We start from the raw sequence: 12093 nt of genomic DNA, 5'->3' as shown, positions 1-12093 counted from the left end.
ATAAGAATCCATAAGGAGCCGCTGGACGTCTGTCAATACATTTTGTCGGCTGCCCGAGTCCTGTTTGAAAAGAAAACTGAAGACTGTATTTTGGTTTGTACAGATTTCCTCTCTGCCAGCGCAGGAGGGCTTGTCACATTAAACCAAACATTTTGGGCCACGGTCCCAGGAAGCAACATGAACAAGAGGTTCTGACATTTTCTGCCAAACAACTTAAAACAATGTGACAAAAAGCCAAGCCAGCCATCTGCCAGAAAACCAATATGTGCAGCCTGTTTTTATTTTTTTTTTACTGCTGAGCAAGCACAAGGTCATTACACCAGGTCATAGACAAATGCCTGTCATTGTCTCCAGAGGATGAAGTTTACTGACTTTGGTGACCCCCAGACTTTTCCTTGAGCAACACCATCAGATCGAATGTTTTTACTTATTCTGTGAAAAATCACAACATCTGCTGTGTTTTCTACAATTATTCATGACTCTTCAACAGTGGTGTGTGGGCCATCAGACACACTTTTCTCTGCATTTAACCCTGATTTAATCACTGATTTAACACACATATAACATGCAATGAAACACACAGGAGCAGTGGGCTGCCATGTCAGGTGCCCGGGGAGCAGTTGGGGGATGAGGTGCCTTGCTCAAAGGGGAATCAAACTGGCGACCCTCCGGTCACAACCTCTAGGCCACAACTTTTAAGTGTAATTATCGCTTTTTCTCCAGCACTATCATCAGGTCAAATGTGCATTTGTTCAATGGGTAAAACGTTTGACTAAATACCTGCAAAGCTAATGACACTCAGCTCTGTATGTGCTCAGCATGTCAGCACTGTCATTGTGATGTCAGAATGCCCACATTAGCAATCAGCTCAAGGCATTCGATTTTCAAGCCAGTGATACAGCATGTTTCCCATTGCCATCAAAGTGCCCCTGAGCTGGACATCTTCTCAGATCTAGAGTTGCTTTGTGGCCAGGAGTGGAAAACTGTGGTTTTACAGAGTTGCAACCAGATGATTTAAATAGAAAAATGCTCAGCAAATTGCCCTGGTTAAATAAATGTTTAAAAATTGTATGGCCCCAATAAATCAGACCACTAGTTCGGCACACCCCAGACTCTAAAACAACTAATCAAAGCCACACTTAGACACTCGACAGCATTTGACCTTATTTTGAAAAGAAGTCCTGGCATGCAGCCATTGATTTGTATTTTTCAGTCAAAATCCCTATTGTACATTATCCTAAACTATTATTTTTAATTAGCTACATGTGCACAGTGCTTTACTGAATCTTATCCTCAACAAACTAAATATCGGCTAAGCCAGTGGTTCTAATTTCTGCCTTGTGATAAAACACGTAAACACTGACAAATTTTCCGAAATGTGGTTTGGGTTTGTGTGAGAATGGCTGCCATCGCAATGTGAAAGCCGTCTTTCATCGATACACAAGGAACATCAAATCAAGGGGAGGACTCTATATAGCTACCACCTGTGCTTCCATTCTTTGCTCCAGTCATCTTTAACCATTAATTATTTTCAGGCCTCAGGAGCCCTGATGTCTAAACAAAGTCTAAGGGCTCGTTGAGGAAACTCCTATAGTCTGGAAAACATTTAATTTTGGCCACTGAGGCTTTTATATTAGCCATTGGCCTATGCAAATGCTATTCATGCTCTTTTCACATTCTTAGGCTTTCAGGAAATGTCTGAAATAACAGCTCCACCCCACCACTTAATTTACATTTTGGGTGTTGCATTTAGTTTAGTGCCTCTCCTGCTGCTCTGAGCCCTATATAGGAGCTTATTTCTTTATTGTGCAATTTTGCACATTAAATTCATTCTGATTTGCAATTTTCCTTAACTTAATTAAAGGAAACCTATTTCGGAGGGACTCTAGGATAGCTGGATTAGCATCCGTCAGGGATACTGCACTGAGTCCTGCAACGTGGTTGCACTGGGTGTAGTGATGCTGTGGTTGATGCTGCGCAGGCAGACCTCTTTCAAAGCACAGGGGGCGGGTCCCGAGAAAACTTTCCTGACTGGTGATTTGATGAACGGAAGATTTTCCAGTGTCAGTATCCTACAGTCAGTTCAGGGTCAGTGTTACGCGTTTGGCCAGCCTCCTGACGGTGCGCAACTCTCAGGGAAGAGAGTGGCTTGCGAGTTTTTTTCATGTGAGCCCTTTACCATCAGTCTGAGAGCTGGGCTGAAGGGGGAGCGGATCTGAAGGGCCCAGTCTGGCTGTGTGAGGCATCCTTATACTTTCACACATGGCGTTGTAGTTTAAGCACCTTTTTGTGGATTGTGGAAGGGACCGAATTCTATTAAAAGTCGCCCGTTCTCTGTACAGTTGCGGGCGCTCACCATGGAGATGCAAAAGTGGACCACCAGGTGGAAAACGAAAAGGTGGCTATGGGACTCAACGCTAACCGCTGCGATCACACTGATTTTAATCCTACAAGCTGCCAGTGTCAGAGCAGGTAAGAAGCTGCATCCCAACGGGCGCCTCAGTCACTGTGCCAACTCCCGAGCATCCCGAACAGCTTGAGAGTGTCCGACGGGCTGGCGACCAGCCCATAGGTGATGGAAGGCTTAGGCGGTAGCCAGTGACCGGCCATCACTTTTCATTGTTGGCAATCAAAGTTACAATAAAGAGTTTGCAGACATTTTTAACTAGTCAGAAGAGCGATCTACCTTATTCAACCGATCCTTTTGTGTGTGACTTTTTTATATTACAGGTGATTTATTTCATGATGACGACTGAACGTAATTTTTTTATTATTATTGTCGAGTCACACCAAATTAAGCTCGTATCACATGCACCTGTTTCCATGTTTCCAGTAACTTTTAAAGTGCTTTCCTGAGTCACAGCGGCGTCTCTAGCTTTTGACTTGTGACTTTGAAGTTGTTTCCTTAAACCTGAAACCTACCTCACTGTGTTAAACTATACTTACATAGTTATAACGTTTCCAATTTCGTGTTGAATTGGTTGCGATTTAAGGTTTATTCTTGGCACAAACCGACTGAGATTCGACTCTCTCTTGGTTACCCCTGAGTATCTATGAAGGGAAAATCTGCCACCCAGGTGTGATCAGTGAGGGGAGACTGACAGCGTTGATTTCTTCCTGATACAAATACTCCGATGGAAGGCGTAAAAAGTGCGCAATGACAGCTGTTCTTGGCGGTAAATATATTGCTGTAATTTCAAACACGCTGTGAAATTTTTGGAGCTAATTTTCTGGCAGAGAAACGTTCTTTGTGTATTCGCGTACCATCTTCACGGTACTATTGGAAACTCTTTTTACGCATAACTTTTACGCACGACGTCTGTTAATATAACTCGTAGCCCACCTATAGTACGTTACATTTTCCCAAAAGATCGCTGAGAGAAGAGCCGTACAACTAAATCAGATTCACAAAAGGCATAAAATGTGTTTGTTATTTTGACTAATAAACTGTCATGTGCCTTACACAATGTGATGGCTGTCAATAGAGTTTATTGTAACACAGTGAGGACATTTTGACTTAAAACTTGACTAAATACCAGATTTTCTTATTAATATTCTGAGAGTTTATATGATATACTGGGCACAACATCGTGGAATTCTGGGACTGAAATTCATATTCTGGCTTGAAGGATCACCATCTTTCCACATTAGGGAGCCTGGATAATCCAAGAAGGGATCCAAGAAGGGGCGTCGATGGAAAAAATGGGGGAAAAAAAAGTATTTTCTTTCCTTTGAAAACACATATGTGGGTCACATTAACTGCTTCTTTATATTTCCTTTGTTTGTGAAGCCATAGAAGATAAATCTGTGTGTGCCAGATTGTTTGTTTGTTTGTTGCATGTCGCTTTTTAATAACTGTGATTTTGACATCAAACATCACTTAATATACAACATTTTAAATGACTGCCTTATTATATCAGACCCATAGTACTTGCAGTAAATAAAAATCCTGTAAATCCTGTCTGGACATTTCCTGTCATAAGTCCCACCCAGAGCTGAACCATCGTTATCCATTATTTTAATGTTCAGTCTAATGATATGTAAAGAAATCACTCACCAGAGGGCAAATCAAAGAGACCTCTCGAAAAATGAAAAGATTATGAATGCAAATACCACAGTGGCATGATTTGCCCATCTTTCTTCACTCTGACTGATATTTAAACTAACCATAATTGCATGATGTGCTAGCAAACATTTCGAGGCTTTCCAATGTACTTTAATTGCTGCCTGTGCTGCCAACCCTAGATGGCAGTGACACAGACAAGATGCTGTTGCACGACCACAGGGTCCACAGAGATAATAAGTCAGAATGTGACAGACTCAGAAGTCAATCAAAAGCCTAAACTTAAACATAAACATCAAGCTGTATAGCTCAGATGAGTTATGAGACGGGGAGTGCTTTTCCTGTCTAGCTGAAAATGGTATTTAAATGTGTGAGGGTCTGCTGCTGAAATTGCTTTAATGATTTTAACACGTTTTTCGTGTCACTGCATGCTTCACGGCCTCGGAGGAAATTTCAGTCCTTTGTCATGTTAGAAGCTTGTTAACATGGCAGATAGTATATCACAAGTCCCAGACAGCAGTCAGGAAGATGTGTCATTAAAAATGAGAGAGACTGACAAATTAGCCCTCAGACAAGACTGTGGCTGGTCTGGTACCTTTGGCACAAGAAAGCTGTCTTCTCTCTCTTGTGGTTTTCATCCTTATCATTAAAATATGGTTTATTCCTTTTTAAAAGGACTTGAGTCCCTTTTTTTTTCAAGATGTGATGAGGGTATAGCATGCCACACCAGACTTCTACAGTGCTGAAACGCTTTTAAGAGGTTGTGCCTATTCATTTGGGGTCTTTAATGGTTTTGGGATAATGCCTGTTTTTCAGGCTTCTGTGAATGTGAAGCAATGGTTGTGGAAAGAGAAGGGCTGAAAAATCAGGAGTGTGAGTGTGTGTGTGTGTGTGTGTGTGTTTGGGGGGGGGGGGGGTTCCTGGCCAATTCAGCACATCTGGAATATATGAGGCCTAGAGGTATGCAGTAATGCAGAAAGGCATTCTGAAACTCACAAAGAGGCCTTTAGTCCAAGCATTCTTTCTTTTCTTTTTTTCAAAAACCAGTAGCTCTGTATTTGGGACAATTTTCAGAAGAGACACAGACTATTTTCTTTTTTATGAGGCATTTGGTGTGAGGTTTAAGACTTGGCATTTGGCACCTCACATTTGTATTTTAGAAGCCAGTCTGGTAGTTTTAAGGACAAAAAAACCCTGTCTATTAAATTGGTCTTTTTGCAGTGTCAGTCATAAAACATTTTTTCTCCATCTCTCTCAGTTGGTAGGTTGCTGTGGCACTATATTTAAAAGAAATTAAAATAAAATAAATTCTGCTTTTGTTTCCCAACAGTGCAGCCTGCTTCGTGTTTATACTTTTAAGAATTTTAAATGTATGCACCGCGGCTTCAGGTGATCTGGACCCCTGTCAGCATAAAATGACTCCAGTGAGCAGAGCTGCACAACTTCAAATGAGCTAAAACTGGAGACACGATCCTCAAGCATGTGCTCAAATCAAGCGGGTTTGATCCTGGTCACAGGAGAAGTAGCTACAGGGATGGGGCCTTCTCAGTTTAGTCTCATGTATGTTTTAGTTAGGAGGGTATAGGGAGTGGTGCCAGTGCTATAATGGGTTCAGCATGTGGACTCGTAACTCCACCCATCAGACCCCCTCCTGGTCACTAAAAGTGAACAGGAACTGCACAATCAGCGTTTCCTGGCTTCATGTGCCACATGACTCACAAAAAGAATGTAAACAGACATATCTTTTTATCATAATATTCTCTCAGCTTTCAATTTATATTGATGCTGAAATGTTTAGCAAAGAGCCACTACAGAAAAATATTGTCAAAGTACAGACTAACACTCCTTATTGTGTACATTTTCCATGAAAAGAGAGAACATTTGGTACTTCCATTCCGAAAACTCTATTCCTTTACACTGTATTCCTTAAAATATTATTCTCACCAGTTACCACCAGGATATGCTATTTAGTTTCATATATATCTCTTGACCAGACTCCCTTCCTGGTTCACACAGTTTTATGGGGTATTATGAGGCAGATGGGGAGATTTCCTGCAATGTGAATTTCAAGAAAGCCGTCTGTCTGATCTCTTCAAATAATTTTCCCACAATGTTTTCAAGCTGGTATCAAACACATGGATCTCAATTTTTTTTCTGCAGGGAAGGGAGATTTCACATTAAGTCTGTTATCTGCCATTCCTTAAAGGCTTTAGGCTTCCCAGCTGACCATTGAGACAGTGTTTATCATAGTCTTTGAAGAGGACACATCCTGCCTCTTGACTCACTGAAAAGACAAATGAGTGATGCGATGTCTGGACATGGCTGTGGTGGTTTTTGCTGCTGTGGTTTTGGTAACAGTTAAACAAGCAGTACATGGGTTGCAATGAGTTTATTTTGGAGCAGAGAACTCTTATTCCCTTTACTGTCTGCATTGGACCTTTATAGCTTAAAAATTACCTTCTTGTTATTGCATGCGATGAAAGTCATTGCAATTAAAAAAAACAACTTTAATAAAGAAATGGTGTACAGTAAATTGTTTGACTGATTAAGGGGGAGTTTATATAACTTTCAAAAGAAAACATACAAGATAACATAAACACAACATCACCTTGCTTGAGTTACTAACTCAGGGGTTCTGCTGCATTGGCCTTATTTGAACTGATGTGACCAGCGGCTAATATTGGCAGACTTTACATAGATACTCTGCAGGTAATCTCACAGTTTTAGATTGTCATCAATTTTGTATATATGCTTCAGATGAATCACTGAGATTTAATGTCCTAGAAGGTTCACGCTATGTGAATAAACAACAGAGACATGTAGCCAACTAGATGGCTATACTGATTTGACTTCAAGTGTCTCTTTCTTGTAGGCAAAGCAGTGTGAGTTATACACCGATCAGCCACAACATTAAACCCATCTGCTTAATATTTTGTAGGTCCCCCTTGTGCTGCCAAAATACCTCTGACCTGTCAGGGGAAGTGACACAGGACCTCTGGGAGTATTTTGTGGTCACTGGCATCAGAATGTTGGATCCTTTGGGTCCTGTGCATTGAGGGTGGGGCTTCCAGATGGAAGGTCCCACCCCTTAGTGGGAGGGTGGATTCAGCTTATTGTGGTTCATCTTCCAGTTTCTCAGTTTCTTGCTCAGGTTGGTTTGGTTTGGGGTGGGTCCTGCTGACAGGAAAAGCATTTGCAGTGAGGGTGGGGGTATTTGATCTGCAATGTTAAAGTGGGTGGTTTGTGTCTAAGAACATCCACATGATTGCCAGAACCTGCAGAACACTGCATTGTAAACCGATGGTTAATGTTACTCATTTCACCTGTCAATAGAGGCTGATCAGTGTAGTTAGCAGCATGACAGATGAGGAGCTTGTGCCAAAAGCTTTGTGACATGTTATATCCAAAAGGTCTAAGGCCATTAGTCAACACCGTAACTCAGGGACAGAAGCAACAGAAAGACCATAAATTGCATTTCGTCAGATACTGAAATGGTGACAATAATCTTGAGTGTACACCTTGAAACTGTGCTGACTGTGTAGATCTTCTGTGTGACCAGGCTGGAGATGTGTGGAAAGCCTCCACAAGCTTGTTGTAGGTGTTCGGCAAAAGTTAGACTTTGTACAGACTTTGTAACCTTTGGGTTTAAAATACATGGAATCTGCCTATAAACACTAGAACAAGACTGATGACTTGGCCAGAACAATATATCCACTAATACTAGCTTACTGCAATGTGTATGCCACCTTGAATCACAGAATATAAGCCTGAAGCCATGTGTTTTTATTTTATTCATTAAAGTGCCCATTATCACTTTGAATTAATAGCCTCCTCTTACTGCATATTTTTGAGAAAATGCAGCTTCAGGCAGACATGCATTGAATCATGATTGACGCTGAGTTGTATGTCAATACTCATGTTTATGCACTATCCCTAAACTATATCCCATTAGGCTTCCCCATAGTCATTCTGTAACTGACAATGTGCCTTAGGAAAATGGAGAGTGAGAGGTTTAAGAGAGAAAAAACAGTTACAGAGAAAGACAATGAGAGTAAAGAGCAAAAGAGAAATAAAGGTAGTTAGACAATTGCAAGGGTGAGAAAAAAAGAGAAAGAGTGTTTATGGCTGCACTGCACAGTAGTTTCACCCCTGAGTTCCAGGTCCATTGATAGAAAAGAGTCTAGTAGTGTTAAGAAGCTTGTAAAGCTGCCCCCTCCTGTGCTCTCCTTATTCCAAAGACCCAGTGATCAACAGCAATGAGTTTTATTGTCCCAAAGATGCTGTGGCTTTTGGCTGAGGGGTTAACAGTAGAAGCGAGGAAGGGGCCAATTATGTCTGCTGAATGGTTCCTAAGATTTTTACTGCTCCTCTGCAAAGGTAGCTCATAAACGAACAAACTGAGAGATTTGGCCAGCAGTGCCTGCACAAGCAAGGGGCATAATATTGACTTATCATCAAAATGCCAGGTCCTATTAGATTTTCTGTTAACTGTTGAAATTAGTTGACACTATATAACACTGTAATCTGTATAATTACATGCATTTTTTTGCAACATGTACACAAACAATACATTTCAATGAAGAGCACAAGCATGCATCCTAGTTGTTACATGTATATTTGAATGTGTTATGCATTCATTATTTTCATTAATGTCTTTAAAATTTAATTGGTGTAACTTATAGTGAAGCAGCAAATTTATTAAACCTTTAGCAGTCAATTTAATATTTGTTTGTTGCGTGCATGATGCACTCACCTCGTGTTTTCAGATAACTGAGAATGTGCTTTGACATAAAAGAGCTGAGTGTGAAACAACATCACATTTACAATCTGATTTATAATTAGGAAAATCGTGTTTTCTAATCTCTACAACTGCACATAAATGCAGCATTACATCGTATAACACTTTTCAAACAACTTACACTTTGAGCTGCCTTTTCACATATACCTTTGACACTAAAATAAACATACAAAAACAAAAACAAAACCCTTAAAAGACATATTTCCATGTAGGAACAAAGCCATTTGAGTGCACCACCCAAATAGTTTCTACACATGGGAGACACTGACTCAGCACTTATGAGTTTTAGACAAAGGCAACGTTCAAATGATTCACTTATCTGCATGAATTTTGCTGCCCAAGTATCACTGGCAAATGGAATCGATTCTTTGTTTGTTCACAGCTGATCCAGTAGATGTACTGAAGGTTCTAGACTTCCAGAGCTCTCCAGAAGGAGTACGGAAAACAACGGGCTTCTGCACACTCAGGAGAGGATCCAAACCTGACATTGCTTACCGAGTAGGGAAAAAGGCCCAGATCAGTGCTCCAACCAAACAGCTCTTCCCAGGTAACCTCAGTCCTTACCTCTCAAGAATAAGCAACTTTTACGCAGATGTTGAACCAGGAAACTTTGTCAATCAGTTGCTCCAGACAGCAGAATGTTGATCACATGCAAAAATTAACTAGTTTAGATGTAAGTACACAGAATTTCGTATTTAATTTACTTCATCTGACATGCATTAGATGTGAGGATAAAGATGTGAAAGCGGTCTGAAGTCTTTCATCACTTGCCCACTGCTGCTGAGTAGACTTAATTGCTTCTGAAAGTTGGAACAAACACTTATATATGACATTTTATCTGAATAATTTGGACATATTTCATCAAATTAAAGGCTCTCAGAGATGGAGATTGTCTCTATATTTGGGTATCTTTTTGCAAAAAACCTCACAAAAGCGGCTTTGACACATAATTACTCAGACATTCTTGTTGTGAAATGAGCAGAAAAGTCTAAAGACGTTCTGTCAGCTTTGCAAGGCTGTACAGTGGCACTTTAAGCAAAAATACTAATGAGAATTTATACTTGCTGATGTTAAGCAGGTACCATGTTTATGTTCATCATTTTACTTTAGCCTATCATTGGCTAATCTGGCTGCCACAAAAAATAAATAAATAAAAACAAAGTACATCTGAAGCTGATCTGAACTGATGTTTTTGATTTCCATCTTGAATTACTTAAGGACAAAATAGAAACATCTTTAAGGTATTTCAATTTCACAATAAAATAGCAAAAAATGATGAGTGAGTGCCGGTAATGATACACTTCACTACAAACACCTGTCTTCTACAATGCAGTCCAGACTTTCAGCAATTGATTTCAAGAAGATGCCCACGAATGCGCTGGAGTTTCAGCAGGCCACAAGAGCCCGTAGGGAATGAGAGTCACTCAGCACATGGTGTATGAAATATCAAGTAAACATGTGACTCAAGTAAGAAGAGCAACAACAGATTTTTGATATTTTTGACAAATCCACAATTTATTGCAGCAAATCAGTAAGAGGAATATTTCTTTTGATGTTTTGTGGACTGATCTTGTCAATAAAGTATCTTTCAGTCCTTGAGTTTGATTGCTGGCAGACTTCAGTATGCTGTATTTGGCTCATAAGCAGGGTTTTCTTACTGAATGTGCATTGCCTCAAACTCTGCTGCCCGGGTGTTTTTGAGAAATAAAGCTGTATTTATTTTATTTGGACGCAGTCCATTTAGAGAAACACAAAAGCCTATTTGCTGTATAACCATTTGGTTTGCAACTTTCCTACACAAATGGCCATTTATGAGCTAATTCTTAGATTTAATAACGAACTGCATAGGACAAGCTTATGTCTTTCCTGTTGAGCTTTTTACAGATGTATATTCGCTTTCTTTAATATTTCAGCTGAAATATGAAGCATGATGTATTGAAGCACAAATACAATACATTACAAAAAATCATATTCATATGAGGCCTGTTAATTCTTTATTATGGGCCAAAGTGTAGAAACAGCTCCCAGGTGCTTACTCAAAACAACTTGGAAAGAAAGTGTATAGAAATTTATTAGGAACTGGATGCTGTTAAATAAACTGTCCCACTGTGTGTAGTGAGTGCTGAGTTTTTAAAATTTGGCTTGGTTTCAAAGAATAAAAGAAAAGAAAAAAACTGTAGTGTGAGGTAGTAGAATTAAATTTCTGTGATTTTTGGCTTAAACTACCAGCACACCTTACTTACTTTCAGGAACGGAAATTTGAAGAATATAATGAAGCTTGAGAGGTGAGACTTTGAAGGTGTCATGGAAGTTAAGTGTCATAATGTCCTCAGTCAGAATAATTGGACTTTTATTTGATCAGGATAAGTTATTTTGTCACTGAACCGAGCTGTTATGGTTTTTAAAATATGACATATGTTTGAGTATTTACAGCCCTTGTAAAATCAATATGGCTACATCACAACTGTTGAGTTCTTTCAGGAGATGCCAAGGTCTCTTTCAGCTTCTTTAATAAACACTTCTCCAGGTCCAGATGTCTAGACGCTGGGGTTTAATGTGAGCATAGAAAGTTATACAGCTAATAAACTTGCTATTATTCAATTCAGTCATTTCAGTACAATTGATCTTGTATGGCAATGGCAGAAGATAGATGTATAAAAAAAAGGGCATAAGTTGAAATGGAGTCTCTGATCCATTTCTGCTTTACATTTAATACAGATAATTCTCAAAGACCAATGAAGATAAGGATGTATAGCTTCTTAATTCCTGAAATTTGTATATGGAAAGGTGTAGCTATGTTTAACTTAAAGGAATAGTTCACATAGTTCACATTTTTCAGATGGTTCGATGAAAAGATGAGCTAAGCTAAGCTAACTGACCAGCGGTTAGCTTAGTTGAACTAAGCTAACTAAGCTTATTTACTGGACTAAGCTCACTGGCTGCTGGCAATGGCTTCATATTCACTGTACAAGAGAGAGATATCAATCATATCATTTAACTGTCAACAAGAACAAGCATTTTTACCAAAATGTCAAACTATTCCTTGAACTTAAAGAAAGAAGAACATTCTCAGAAATGAAGAAAACACTCTCAACCCAACATTCCCACAAGAGTTAATTGAATTTAATTAAAAAATACTGTGGTTATACTGGGAAGTTCCCATGTGTGTAATTGCATGAAGCTGAAGCAGAAGAGAAGCAGAGAAGTACTGTAAAACCTATGACAACAATGT

The 12093-nt window shown here is 39.6% G+C and overlaps 1 protein-coding gene across 2 annotated transcripts in view; it reads left to right on the top strand.

The window, feature by feature from the left end:
- The first annotated feature begins 1722 nt into the window (after positions 1-1722).
- The window catches only part of LOC124069803 (collagen alpha-1(XI) chain-like), a 77339-nt gene continuing 66968 nt past the window's right edge, over positions 1723-12093 (top strand). The window contains exons 1-3 of one of the 2 annotated variants that reach the window (XM_046409254.1): positions 1723-2237; positions 2343-2472; positions 9244-9408. In XM_046409254.1, the coding sequence (XP_046265210.1) occupies positions 2358-2472; positions 9244-9408 (280 nt within the window). In that variant the 5' untranslated portion in view covers positions 1723-2237; positions 2343-2357. Of the gene's footprint in view, positions 2473-9243; positions 9409-12093 lie in introns of both variants that reach the window. The other variant, XM_046409255.1, reaches the window with a different exon arrangement.

Source organism: Scatophagus argus, chromosome 13 (genome assembly GCF_020382885.2).
Source record: "Scatophagus argus isolate fScaArg1 chromosome 13, fScaArg1.pri, whole genome shotgun sequence".
NCBI lineage: Eukaryota > Metazoa > Chordata > Actinopteri > Scatophagidae > Scatophagus > Scatophagus argus.
The sequence above is the reverse complement of the archived record's forward strand: the minus strand, read 5'-3'. Positions and strand labels throughout refer to the sequence as shown.